Here is a 15012-nt window from a genome sequence, read left to right on the forward strand (position 1 = left end):
GATTGATTGATTGATTGATTGATTGATTGATTGATTGATTGATTGATTGATTGATTGATTGATTGATTGATTGATTGATTGATTGATTGATTGATTGATTGATTGATTGATTGATTGATTGATTGATTGATTGATTGATTGATTGATTGATTGATTGATTGATTGATTGATTGATTGATTGATTGATTGATTGATTGATTGATTGATTGATTGATTGATTGATTGATTGATTGATTGATTGATTGATTGATTGATTGATTGATTGATTGATTGATTGATTGATTGATTGATTGATTGATTGATTGATTGATTGATTGATTGATTGATTGATTGATTGATTGATTGATTGATTGATTGATTGATTGATTGATTGATTGATTGATTGATTGATTGATTGATTGATTGATTGATTGATTGATTGATTGATTGATTGATTGATTGATTGATTGATTGATTGATTGATTGATTGATTGATTGATTGATTGATTGATTGATTGATTGATTGATTGATTGATTGATTGATTGATTGATTGATTGATTGATTGATTGATTGATTGATTGATTGATTGATTGATTGATTGATTGATTGATTGATTGATTGATTGATTGATTGATTGATTGATTGATTGATTGATTGATTGATTGATTGATTGATTGATTGATTGATTGATTGATTGATTGATTGATTGATTGATTGATTGATTGATTGATTGATTGATTGATTGATTGATTGATTGATTGATTGATTGATTGATTGATTGATTGATTGATTGATTGATTGATTGATTGATTGATTGATTGATTGATTGATTGATTGATTGATTGATTGATTGATTGATTGATTGATTGATTGATTGATTGATTGATTGATTGATTGATTGATTGATTGATTGATTGATTGATTGATTGATTGATTGATTGATTGATTGATTGATTGATTGATTGATTGATTGATTGATTGATTGATTGATTGATTGATTGATTGATTGATTGATTGATTGATTGATTGATTGATTGATTGATTGATTGATTGATTGATTGATTGATTGATTGATTGATTGATTGATTGATTGATTGATTGATTGATTGATTGATTGATTGATTGATTGATTGATTGATTGATTGATTGATTGATTGATTGATTGATTGATTGATTGATTGATTGATTGATTGATTGATTGATTGATTGATTGATTGATTGATTGATTGATTGATTGATTGATTGATTGATTGATTGATTGATTGATTGATTGAAGGGTTTAACGCGCCGACGCAGCGCAGACGATGAGGCACGCCGTAGTGGAGGGCTCCGGATTAATTTTGACCGCCTGGAGATCTTTAACGTGCGCCGAAATCTTGTACACACGGGCGTTTTTGCTTTTCGCCTCCATGAGAAAAGCGGCCGCCCCGGCCGGCAATCGAACCCGCGGCCTCCTGCTCAGCTCCTAAAAGCATTTCAAGCTTTGAAAAAGGTTAGGAAAAGTTTGGCAGGGAACCTTTAAAAATCCAGCGATGTTCACATTGGGCACAATTTGATGTCGTTGCAGGCCCGATTAACAGCAAAAAAAAAAAAAAAAAAAAAAAAAAAAGCCATATTAGAGACCATATATACCGTGGTTTGTATCGATTTTCCGAAGGGTACGAAATCTTACCAAACATGCTACTTATTTCATTGCAGTGACGTTCAACCTGCACACAGGGATTTTTCATTTACTGCATCCTTAAAGGACCCTGCAACACTTTCTTCAACTTTTTTTGAAATCTTAAATGCTTGCAGAACGTAGTCACCCAACACACCGAGCACTTAGATTAGGGGGTCGCAAAGTACCTCAGCCAGAAATGGCTGCTCTATGCACATCAGATAACTTGGAAACTCTCTCAAAAGGTTTTTCTCTCTTTCCCAGTCTTGACGATCTTCGTCGGCTCGAATTACGTCACTAAGACCATGTAGATGCTGTTGGCCGGTTTTCCTTCAGTTGCAGCAATTAAATTAACGCTTTTCCATAGCAACTTAAAAAAAAAGCCACAAAAACAACGCAGAAATGGAAGGCGCATCTGGTGCGACGAGCGAATCACGAAGTGCCGCTCCGTGCTGGCGATAACAATAGCTTTCGCTGTGGTTTTACACGCGAAGGAAAGAGCGAAATTGCTTATTGAAAGTGTTGCAGGGTCCCTTAAAGGCTTGAAGGCATTACATAAGGGGGGGGGGGTGCAACAAATACTCAGTGACAGTGTACAATTTGATGTAGACAAACAATGCACATTATACAGTAATAAACACGCGTAATAACAACAAAACAATAAAAGAACCCTTTCACCAGGTATTAGATTCAAGAACTGGAACTACTTGGTGAAAATAAATGCATACTGTACGCTGACGCAGTATCTATAAAGTGTTCAGTTATTGAATGAAATCAAAGTGGGTTTCGTGCTTTTCAGATGCCCGGTCAGGTAAACCAGCAATGTTGCCGGGGTGGTGATTCCACAGTTTAATTGCATGGGCAGAAAAGGAGTCGTTCATCGCGGATGTGCGCGGCCGTTAATTCGTGAAGTGGGGTTTGAATGTATAATGCGGGAAGAAGTTCTGTTCGACTGTGTTAGAAGTTCGTGCCTTGACTGTGGGCGAAAAAAAAAAGCGTGCTGGAGGCATAGGCGTGAGATGATGCGGCGTGCCGTGAGAGATGGCAGGCGGAGTGACTGTTTTAAGGTGATGACGCTGGTTTCTCTAGAAAACTGTGAGGTTATGAAGCGAGCTTCGCGATTTTGTACTGATTCTTGTTCGTTGATTAGATATGCATGGGATGGATTCCAAGAACACGATGCGTATTCAAGCTTTGGGGCGCATTGGTTAGGTATGCTGGTTTTTAATGTCGGAAAATGCAGATTTTAGATTACGGCGAAGGAATCCAAGTGTGCGCAGAGCGTCTGAGCAAATGGATTTACAGCTCTGCTCGAAACCACCCCAATTCAATTTGAGCATGACTCTTGAGCCAGTTAACCACAGTACTTTCCAGGCCGCTTTTCACTTAGGAAACCAGATGCATAATGCAGATTATGTGTAGATTAGAACAATGTAAATGCAGATTGATTGATTGATTAATTGAAAAAAAAATGCAGCCCCGTGTATTCGCTAGTCAATAGCCCCTACACGCCTTTCTGAACAATGACAGCGCTGCCGAGAAGAAAAAAAGCCGGATTCATCCTCCCTCGCGTGTGCTGTCATCATCAAACGATCATTTGGATGTTGATGTCTCCGTTCCCGAGGGCTTCTAATCCGGGCCACCCAAATCGACGCACTACGCGGCCGTCGACCTTGACGCCGACGACGAATACCGCAGGCCTTGTCGTCTGGGGGGCGTCGGCCGTGATCGTTAAACGTGTCGCCAGGTTCCGTCACGTCAACACTCCGCGCACGTGACGAACCGTGCCGTGCGTGGCTTTCTGCTGCCGCCGTCCCGTGCGTCGTCGATCGACCTGCAAGCACCGTTCACCGTCCCGGGCACCGCCCCCGTTCCAGGTGGACTCGTCCGTGATCGTACGGCGTACCAGAGGAAAAAAACGAAGGCAAGGAGGGGGCGGCCAGGTAGAGGGGAGAGGGAGAGGGCCGTGACGTCGACGGTAATCATTCCGGCTGCGTGGTGGCGAGCGGACCCGCCGGAGGAGGCGGTGGCAGCCAGCGCGGCGAGGGAACGAACCGAGCGAGCGACGGGCGAGCAACCAGCGACGGCGAAGCGGTCGGCTCGGCGTACTCGGCACAGACACGCCAGTGCGTCGGCCTGAGAAGCGGCGAACGGGGCAGCGAGCGAACAGGTTTGGCAATATGGCCGCCTAGGCCGCTCCGAAGCGTCGGCGTCGAAACGCGGATGCGAGAACTGTTCGCCCACCGTCTACGGACCGCGATGATTCCGCCTTCGAGCTGCGCCCTTCTTCGCCTCGACGAGTGATTCAACCACGGTTCCCTGTGTTGTCGTACCCGACAAGTGCGTGCGGGCCGCGCGTTCGAGTGAACGGGTGTACACTCCCGAAGCAGCGGGGCTAGTGTCTTCTGCAGTGTGCGCCATGAATTCGTACGAGAACACATGCCTCCGGTGCGGCCAGACTGTGTACCAGGTGGACAAAGTGGGTCCGCTCAAGGATTTCACCTTCTACCACCAGGGCTGCTTCAAGTGCCTCGTCTGCGGCACCAAGCTGACTCTCAAGACCTACTTCAACAACCAGCAGAGCCAAGAGGACAAGGAGGTGTACTGCCAAAACCACGTCCCCAAGACGGGCCCCGGACACCTGGACGGCATGTCGGTGGGCATCAAGGCGGCTCTGAGCGTGCCGAAGACGAACCACCTGGTGAACGACCAGATCCGAGGCTTCGGCAAGGGCACCTTCGACGCCGACGCCCTGGGCATCAAGTCGGCCCTGACTAAGAACAACAACCATCAGGAACAGGAGTACAAGCACGCCGTGAGCAGGGCGGGCCGCTTCGATGCCAGCGCGCTGCACATCACGCACGCGTTGAACGCCACCAAAGTGCATCGAGGCACGCTCGTCTACGAGCGAAACATGGACGAGTACCTGGTGAGTTCGGAAGTTTATCTGTCGCCGCGGTCGTCTTCTTGATGTCTGTAAGCCGGTCAGGATCGGCACCTTAATGCTGTTCCCTCTTACCTCAACGTACTAGCGCAAACGAAGCCCTTGGTGCACTGCAAACTCCCCTATGCAAAAACGGCGTTTCTGCACTGTGGGTGACTGCAGCGATAAATGCCAATCAACGATTAAATGAACGGGTTAATCTCGTGAAAAACAGAATTGAAGAAGCACAATTTGGGGCGCACTACACACATTTGAGAGCCGCACAACCCAGGAGATGTCACTGCCACTAGTATTGTCCGTCGTATCGTTGATACTGTTTTATACCTTGCGAACATACCTAATCTAGTTTATTAATTGTGCTCACTTGCCACTAGTATATCACAGTATGAAGGTCCAGTGCACCCCTATGCAGCGCTGTATTCATGAAGTCCCCTTAAAGTCGTCTTCATTACTGAACGCGACTGCATTGCTAGTGCATCTTGGCACGCGTTTTATTATGATTTTGAAAAACTTACCTATCGATTCTGAAGACACCAATTGTCTACATTTACACCATTATAACAATTACATGTGTTAACATTATAAATAATGCATTTGTTTAGCACATATAAGGCGGGTGCGTGGTATACGTGGTGCACCCCACGCACCCCGTAATGCAAAAAAGCGTAGTCCAATTTTTTGCATTACGGTCAGATTTTGTTGAGTTGAAATCAGGCCCGTGCAGGCAGCAGTGAGCCTGTTGACATTTGGCAGCGAGGCCGATACGAATGGCCTGTGGTGAAATCAAGGGTCGGACGGGAGCCAGTCTGGTCGGGAAAGCGCATGACAATTAAAAACTGACTCCGACTATGCATGTTTACAAAAACTTAAAAACGAAGACATTTCGTCTGTTTTGGTCTTTAAAACCAAAAAGACCTTATAAATACCAAAAAAGACGAAACAAAAAACCGATGTTAAACCAACAAAATGAGGTTATGAAGGGAGGGGAGAGGGTCGAACAGCCTAATACAGACGAAACCAAAAAAGGACGTTATAAAGACCCCCCCCCCGCCCCCCCCCAAAAAAAAAGACGAAACTTATTTTTTGGTTTTTATGAACATGCGCAGTCGGTGTCAGTTTTAATTGCTGTAATGGTCTCTAGTGAACACCCCCTTCCAGCCATCACTCATAACATATCCCTTGCCAGAGTGAGCAGCATGGATGAATTCAGGCTCAGGCTGCGGAGCCAAATAAATTTAAACTGTTGCGTACAAAACATGGATGGATCTGCACTAGCACATGTTTGCCGAACTGATTGCTGCAACGCGTTGAGCTCTTCGCTCGCATAAAAGTCGCCACAAAGAAGCGCAACACAGGCACTGATAACTTCCGAGGTAGATGCGTCTGTCTTCGGTTTGTCTGAATGAGGTTGCATGCTTTCGCCGCCTGCGTTCCCATCTCGGAATAACGGTGCGAGAACGCGAAACGAGCACCGGCTGTCAGACGTGCTCGTTTGTATTGCTTCCTGGAGAGCATATGCCGGTCGTATACCACGCACCCCAGCCTCGCTGTGTTCGCGATAAGATTATATCTGCCAGTAACGCACCTCTTCGCGGATAGTGCACACGTCTCAAGCCCAGCCGTGAACTGGGCCCCTTTTATGAGGCTTTTTCCTTGAAGTTTCATAAGGCTGTTCGACCTGTATACACAACCCAGACGTGTGTCCTCGCCCTATAGTTCGTCCGGCCATATATACAGCAATTGGAATATGACTCAAAAATTCCCTGCTGGCTCTATGTAAGGACACAACCTTAAAGAAGTAAGAGGTTGCAGACGACAGATAAGGCTACACAATCTGGCACCACAAACTATCCTGATCATTTAAACACTAATCCTACCCGCCGCGGTGGCTCAGTGTCTAAGGCGCTGTGCTGATGAGCATGAGGATGCGGGTTCGATTCCCGGCCGTGGCGGCTGCTTTTCTGTTGGAGGCGAAAAGGAAAAACGCCCATGTGTGCATGATTTCGGCGCACGTTAAAGATACCCAGGTGGTCCAAATTAACCCGGAGCCCTCCACTACGGCGCGCCTCATCGCCTGCGTTGCGTCGGTGCGTTAAATCCTACAATCACTTAATCAATCAATCACTAATCTTTCGTATTTGCGTCGCCTAGAGGTTACTTTTTGAAAACATAGGGCAAAAGAACTTTACAGAGAATGATGGCAACGGTGGGCGGGGAGTTTTTCTCTTTTTTTTTTTTGTTGTTTTGCGCTACTTGTTCGAAGATGAACGTTTCATATCTTTCCCAGCTGTCTACCATACTATATATAAAAAAGTGAAGTTTACTGTTCAACACAACGACAAAAAGTTTAAAGAGTAGGTCCTTCTCAGTTACCTTGTCCAGGACATGAAACATTAAATCTTTGCTCCTTTGCTTGACGCCAGTAGCGCCTGCTCCGTGGCGTCCGTTTCTTTCGTTCCTTCATCGAACTTTCATTTCGAGCTGTTGTGTTTTTATGTTGGAAGAAACCGTACATGAAATAAGTTCATCCATAACGAAAATGTTGAATCCGCCGCAGTGGCTCAGCGGCAAGGGTATCGCCTCCTTCGAGGCGATGGGCGTTGTGCTGCTGGGCCCTAAAGGACGCGGGTTCGATCTCGACCGTGGCGGCTGCTTTTTGGACGGAGGGGAAAAGCGAAAAAAATGGCTGCATCTCCACTCCGTGGATGATGGCGAGGGTGCGGAGCACGGGGACCTGAAATGACATCCAAGTTGCGCCCCGACCGTCATTCGATTTGAGCCGGGAGTTGTACCTTGATTATACCTTAAAAATGAAACTGCAACTCGCGGCTCAAATCGAATTTCGCTTGATGGTGGTGTGCGCACGGATGGACGCGGACGGACATTGGGAGGTCCTAAGGTACTCCGCACCGCTACAGGCGAGGGAGTAAGCCGTTTGACTCTCGGGTACTAACTCACGGTCGTAGCATAATGGGTAAGACGACTGATACTTACTCTGTCTTTTCTACCAGACGCAGGTTCGAATCCTGCCGGTGCCTGTGCGTGTTTTTACTATTGTAAATGCTATGCGCAAGGACGCGGACGGACATTGTGCGGTCCTAAGGTGCTCCGCACCCAAAATGCCCGCATTTCGATACTTCGGCGCACATTAAGGATCTCCGGGTGATCAAGTAATCCGGAGGCCTTCGTTACGACGCGCCTCATAGCTCAGGCGTAATAATACCCGTGCCACACGTACACGAAAAATGATGTTAAGTGTTTAAGGCCTTAAGATACCGAATTGCATTACTCGGCGGGCCGTGCTACACGCGAAAACGCAAAGGCATTAAATGTGTTCGGCATGATGGTGATAATGACCAAAAAGAGAAAGCACTCCTATTTTAGAAGTTTTTAACGTATACAAAAATGCCTTACAAGGGTTAAAAATTTTTTTTTTTGTGAAAGAAAACGTTTTGAGGTATAGCGTTTTCTAAAAAACGGTGTGCGCCGTTTCTAAATGTGGTTTCAGCAGCTGCCGTCGCCTGTCAGCGGTAGCCAAGTCCGAAAAATTCAAAACTATGAGTAGCACCACGTTTTGCATTTTGCAGCTGTTTTAGTGAACTACGTCTTCTTCAGAACTTTGCCACCAAGAGTGCGCAAAAGATCGCCTTATTTCGAAGGTCCGCTACGTTTCCGCGTCAAGTCTGGTGCTGAGAGTTTCGCTGGTTTCATTTAATGCTCGTCGCGTTAGAGAGTAGGCAGATTTAAGGTGATCGTGAAGGCAAATGAGTTGCGCGCAACTCCGTAAACCAAAAATTACAATGGAGCGAATGGCATTAGATTTTTGCGTGTAGCAGCGAATTAACGACATTAGGCACTTAATGCCATTTTTACGTGTGGCGCTCTAAAGGACTTCGGGGCTCTAACCCCCAAAATTTAGATTATTTGAAAATATCGAAGCGACATACCGTATTTTCTCAATTCTAAGGATCCCCTCCTCAATTTTTTTATTAGGAGAAAGTTTTAAAAAGGGGCCGGAAGAGAAGGAAGTACTTCGAATCGCTAAAGTACGGGTGTTTCTTGAGGTTTCCGACACTAGGCGTTTCTCCCGTGTGCTTCGTCGCCTATGACGTGTGCCGCCGACACTGCTTTCCAATTCACACTTTGCCGCTTTAAATCGGAGCTATGACCTTGACCAGCGGTGCGCCACTTGTCCGGAAGTGCACTCTCTCGCGGTCGCCCCGGCGGGCCGCAGAGAGAACTGGCCTCGCCGCCGCGTCACGTGGGACCGTTTTGACTCCCTCCTGGTCGCCCGGGCGGGTTGCTCAACCCGTTTTCACCTTGCGAAAGGCCGTTTCGTCGAGCGGACCGGCACTGCCGAACGGGCTCTCGTCTGCCCTACACTGCGGCGGTCTCGACCAGGTGGTAGTTCATAGCTGGACCAGCGGGCAGTTCATAAACCTCTTCTGGTCTGGCCGAGTGGGCTCTTCCCTTCTGTGCGATGAGTTCGATCTGGGGGTAGTTTATGGTTGGTCCAGTTATGAGTTCATAAACCACTTCTGGTTCTGTATGAGTTCGACAATGGGGGAGGTCATAAACGCCTGTTCCTGTAGATTATGTTCTGCCTGACACCGAGATGTGCCGGTCCCGTTGGTAATTTAAAGCTATACTAGTTTATAGCCATAAGAAACTTCTGGTCCTGTTGAATATGCTCTACCAATCTGTACAATGAGTTTGATCAAGCAGTAGTTTGCAGATGGACCAGGGGGTGTTCGTAAGCGTCTGGTCCCATCGAATATGCTCTGGCCCGCGGAGCGATGACTCAAGCTTCAGCGCAGTAAATACACACACAAGGACGAGAAAGGGACATACGCAGCGCACAGTTCGACCAGGTGGTAGTTCAGAGTTAGACCAGCGGGAAGTTCGTAAACCTCTTCTGGTCTTGCCGAGTGGGCTGTACCTCACATCGCGATGTGCTAGACCAGTTAGTAGTTCGTGGACATTGAAAAATTCGTGGCACATGGCGATGCCAGGTGGGCAAGCACGAGTGGTTTAAGGACAAGATAGAAAAAAACTCCGCAGAAACCCCCAATCAAGAATTACTCAAGCCACTCTCTAATACACAGGTTCCCTGTAGTCGGCTTCATTGCTATACTCTATTGCATTGCTGGGAAGGTTTTTTTGGGGTATATAAACATCCTGATACGGAAATAGGAAGACGTTGGGGCCTTTTATTTGAATACGTCTGAGACCCTGGGTATCTCTATAGAAAGCGCTGTATACAGAGCCACATTAAAGTCGGCCTTACTACTATGCACCAATGCACTGGCGGGGAGACATTTTGTAGGGGCAATGTATGCGATCTCATATGAAAACATGCAGGCCCTAGGGCTTTTATTAGCATTTTATTATGCAACAAAAGTGTGGAACGGTAAGCGTTATTGACGGTCATACGGGCGACGCATTAAAAAAATTCCGTTCATTTCAAAAACCTCTTTTAAGCTACACGGTATCCTTGTTCTATTTCGCTGATTTTTTAGCAGCTGTGCATGAACCCAAATTACCATAACTCATGAGCTGCACGGGAAACATTTGATGTGTGGATTCAATTTCACTCGCAATTTCCTTTACCGTACGTCAATTGCAGAGCTGTGCGGTTATTCGGCACTCTAAAATAGCGAAGCAAGCATAGGGACGTCGGACACGTTGAAATGGGTTGAACACCTCCTAAAAGGACGCGCGCAGTTCACCTCGGCTAATGAGCACAAGTCCTGGTTAACCAGAGTAACGTCCGGAGTCCCGCGGGGTGCAAGCCTATCGCCTCTACTCTTTTCAAGATATATATAAACGACTTGCCCATTAGCATTACAATCAACATAACTCTTTGCAGATGGCTGCGTGCTGTACCAAACCATTTGCGCCGCCGATGATCATTTTAACCTGCAATCTAACTTACACAGCATTTCATTGTGGTGTATCAAATGGCACATGTCATTAAACCTAACAAAACGCAAATCATTCTCATTTTCTCGGAAACATATGCCGTATCTCAGAGCACCTATCACGCCAACAATGTACCGATCAGCTCAGTCATATCATAAAAACACATCTGGGTACACGTGACCTCATCGCCTTCTTGGGCGACGCATAATGATACCATTTGCTCGGAGCCTTTCGTACTCTCGGACATCTTCGCCTTAATCTAACACCTGCTTCTCAGGAAATTGAAAGACTGGCCTATCTAACATTCGTAAAGCCGAAACTGGAATATAAATCAGCCATCTGGTATTAATCACAAGAATACCTAAGGGTACAAATTGAAGCCATTCAAAACCGCGGTGCACGCTTCATCATCTCGCAGTATTCAAATCATGTCAGCGTCACTGCCCTTAAACTATCTCTCTCCCTCCTGACCCTTGAATCACGACGCATCATTGCTCGCCTATGCCTCGTTCCCAATATTTTCTATTGGCCACAATCCAGACATACGTTACTAAGGCCACCTCACAAAATATCATCCCGCTTAAACCACACCGGTAAAATGCAGCGTCCATGGGTACCGGTAAAATGCAGCGTGCAAAATTCCAACGCCAAAAATGTTTAAAGCAGAAGCATTTACTACAACAATTGGTGTACCTGACCTGCGATAAAGTCTCCAAATTGCTCCCATGGTTGTAAGCGAGAATCATGGCGAAACGCGTTACGGCAGCTATGGGGAAGGAAATGAAGGTCGGACGTTTCTGTTCGTTTATTAAAAAGGGTGAATGAACGCCAAGTAGTTAAATCACGAGGCATAGCGTGCAGAGGTCCAACACATTGACCAAGGTCATAATCTTGCGTACGTAATAACGCCCACTTCATTTAACACGATAGTTTTAAAATGTTACAAGAAAACCGATATAGTTCGACAGGACCAGAAACCAAATTGTGGAATTTCGTCAATCCGTACCCGCATAAGCCGTAATTTCTTTTTATTCTTAGTTAAGCTGAATCCTGTACTAGGTTTCCTTTTAACCTCGTGCATTCGGATAAACCGTAGTGGCGGTTAGTACGTACTTTCTTCGCGTCCCCATCAGCTACGGTTTAACGAGGTTTCACTGTAGTTAAAGGCGTGGTACTCAAGTCAGCTGAGTTAATAAGAGCTACAGGCTTGATATATTAACAACTTTCTGGATAATCGATGGACACAGCTTACTATATTTGGACCCTTTATCCCGCATATGAAAAAAATGTCTAGAGTACAATTAACTTTTAGGGGCGAAGCCCCTTAGGGGCTCAAGCTGTTGGCGTCTCATGTCGTCGTCGTAACCGTCGTCTCATTTAGTCACGGGTTCTAAAACACCGGGACACTCGTTTACACTTCGCGCTGGAACGTAACGCGTACTGAAAAAACACCGGGACACTCGTTTACGCCTCGCTCTATAACGCTTCGTGCTTAAAGACACGAGACTTACACGTGACCCGAGACACAAGAGACTTAAAGGCACGAGAGGCATACAACAAAGCTGTATACCTCTACCCCTCAAGCGGTTCCATCTCCGTCGGCAAAAACGCCAAGGCGCCAAGAATACGCTTACACACTGCGTGCTTCGCCCCTCCCCACGTTTCACGTCAGTGGAGTGGTCCGAGATTTTTCTTCACAGCTTCGTTTAGTTTCGCATCCAATTCGTCTTACGTTGGTCTAAATATCGCTCAGATTCAGTTCCCGAATCGTCACTTTCGAGAAACGAGCAGGTTGGGTGTTCCAGATATGCAACAGGGCCGGCGACGAAACCAGCTTGCCGAGAATTTCCTCCACCACGGTCAACTGAGCGGAGTCAGATTAGAAACCCGTACACCCCTCTCTCGAGCGCATCGTAGCGCAAGTTTTCAAAAGTTTTGTAATTCCGGACAAGACAAGACAGCTTACGATACTTCGAAGACAACATCGGTGTATGTGTGTAGGCGAGTACTCAAAATGGGCAACGACCCTCATAGCTTATGTTAGCATATTTAGGTGGTAACGTAGTTATTGTTCTACAGTGACATCTGTGGCGTAATCTCCTACCACACATTTGTCTGGTGAATGCTGGTACTGGTGTGCAAGCAACGCGAATGTGAACGGTGACAAATGTTCCGCAACTGACCGTATCTCTTCGGCATTTTACATTTGTAGGTATACGTGTGGTAAGCATTGGGTAGTTAGCGTCATCTTATTCGGGAGGATTAATGGAGGTACAGGGTGGTTCACAAGAAATACGAACAACGGAGCGCACAGCCTCCGACGCATGCCGGCAGCGTCTGGCTGCAAAATCACTAAACTGCGCGCATGCGCACTTCTTCTGGAGCGTCTGAGAGTGTGGCCTACATTTATGGGAAATGCTTGATCAAGAACCGACGCCGGTCGTTTATTTTGCGGCTCCTTTTCACGCTGCGTCGCCACTGAGCAGGATGATAGTTGAAGGGCATCGTGCTAGCTGCAATCAGCCTGCTGCGCGCTTGGCTCCCGAATGTACTAGATAAGAGGATGGTCAGTGGCGACAGAGCATAAAAAGACGCCTCAAAATAAATGACCGGCGTCGCTTCTTTATCAATTATTTCCCCTAACAGTAGGCCACACTCTCAAACGTTCTTATACGCATGTGCGCAGTTTAGTGACAGTGCAGCCAGACGGCGCGGCATGCGTCAGAGGCTGTGTGCTCCGTTGTTAGTATTTCTCTTAATCCCACTCTCTGTATGTTGTGAAAGGGCGGGGGGCGTGGCAGTTGAAGTGCTGCCCCAGAATTTCACGCATCAATGCGTTATCTTCCAGCGACACCATCACATACGATTGTTTGAAACTTCAGTCTGTGTACGCCTAGCCATTATTAGTAATGCGATATCATTTCGATGGCTTATTGTTTGAAACTTCGAAATCATCCGTAAGCGGACTGGATAAGTGACAACTCAATTAGCGACCCTCCGATCGAATCACGAAATGATGAAAATGGGCGCAGGTTTTTTTTTCGTAATTTATTACGCGCACACAGGTATTTTTTCTTTACTTTTCCAAGCATGGGTGCACGTATCTCGTTTTTTTATTTAAACTTCTGGAAATTTTTATACAGCTAAGAATTACTTGAGTTTAAAAAATGCTATTAGCTTGACCGGTATTTAAGGCTGCCTTTTCTAGTTACTAAGTTTCCAGGTCACCTAATGCTATGTAACTTATTGTCTTATTACTGTCTGTAAAGTCTATACGCCTCGAGCGCGGCCTGTAGGGGCGCCACTGAAATCCCCCTAGCGGCCTGTTTCGAAAGCAGCCGCGGGAGTCCGCGTCCCGCTCCCCACTGTCACCGCTGCTTTTGCGGCACGTTCACGACCGAGATTTACCGTTTGCGGGCGTTTGAAATCTATGTTTATGTGGAGCAGACACTCTGTTCGCAAATGGGGTGTGTTTACGTGAGTGTAAATGTGTCTGACGCGATCTTAGTGTGGCATATTCGGTCTGTATAAGCGCCAGGTGTGTGTGACAGGCCAGCGTCGCGGAACCGGCGCAGGGCATCTGGCCTCCTTACCTCAATAAAGCCATTCTCTCTATCATGGAGCCGATTGTAGTTACTCTGCCCTGAATTTACTAGCAGTGTCTCCGTAACCACCTGTTCTTCAGATGTTCATGCTACGGCTATACATTACGATGTAAATCAGTTTTGTGCGCTTACATAATCAGCGGAGCACTCATTCCCGACAGCACGCCAGTTACTTTTGCCAATAATATACCTCAGATGTTGATCACCACCATTTGCAAGCTAGGGTGTGTTAATTTCGGGAATATTCAACGTAAGTACGATGGATAATGCAGAATTATACTCGGGGATCAGCACACGACAGAGTCTTCTTGTCGTGAGGTGAGCGCCCGCAAACATTCATCTGCTACATGTATCCTCTGCGAGCAGTGCGGGGACGGACTTTTAATATAATCCGCGTCCGCGATAAATGCTTCTTCGAAATATCATCATATGGCACAGGGAGCCTGCAGAATAAAGCAGAAACTGAAATCAGAGGGCCTATCACATGCCACGCTCTTCCAACGACACCTTTCATCGCTTGTTGTGCTGCCTACCCTGTATACTTCCAACGATCAGCTGTTCGTTGAAGTCGAAAAACAAAAGGAAAGTGAGCGCGAGATTTGTGTGTGTGATTACTAAAACATTCATTGCTTGATTACGCTCCGCATTTGTACACAACGTCCCCCTCCCCCCCCCCCACCCCCCCCCCCACCCGATGCCTCGCGAAATAGCAGTGCATTTCGCGTATAGTTGGTCTAGTGAACCCTACCTGGCTTAAGTTTCGACGAACGTCTTTAGCATGTCAGAGACTGCACTCTTTTTTTTTTTTTCATTTTCGTTAGGGCTATTAGGTTTCTTCCGCACTTGCACAGCATTTATTTTCCCGTGGTTTTATTAACTTGCCTTGGTTCTTGTTATAAGG

General features: G+C 46.3%; 1 protein-coding gene across 1 annotated transcript in view; it reads left to right on the forward strand.

Annotated features, from left to right (window-relative positions):
- Positions 1-3467: 3467 nt before the first annotated feature.
- The window catches only part of Hil (peptidase hillarin), a 118621-nt gene continuing 107076 nt past the window's right edge, over positions 3468-15012 (forward strand). The window contains exon 1 of the mRNA XM_077694070.1: positions 3468-4569. Within this exon, the coding sequence (XP_077550196.1) occupies positions 4060-4569 (510 nt within the window). The 5' untranslated portion in view covers positions 3468-4059. The remainder of the gene's footprint in view (positions 4570-15012) is intronic.

This window comes from Haemaphysalis longicornis, unplaced genomic scaffold, assembly GCF_048455015.1.
Source record: "Haemaphysalis longicornis isolate Haplotype H1 unplaced genomic scaffold, Haemaphysalis longicornis Haplotype H1 scaffold_12, whole genome shotgun sequence".
In the NCBI taxonomy this organism is placed as follows: Eukaryota; Metazoa; Arthropoda; class Arachnida; order Ixodida; family Ixodidae; genus Haemaphysalis; species Haemaphysalis longicornis.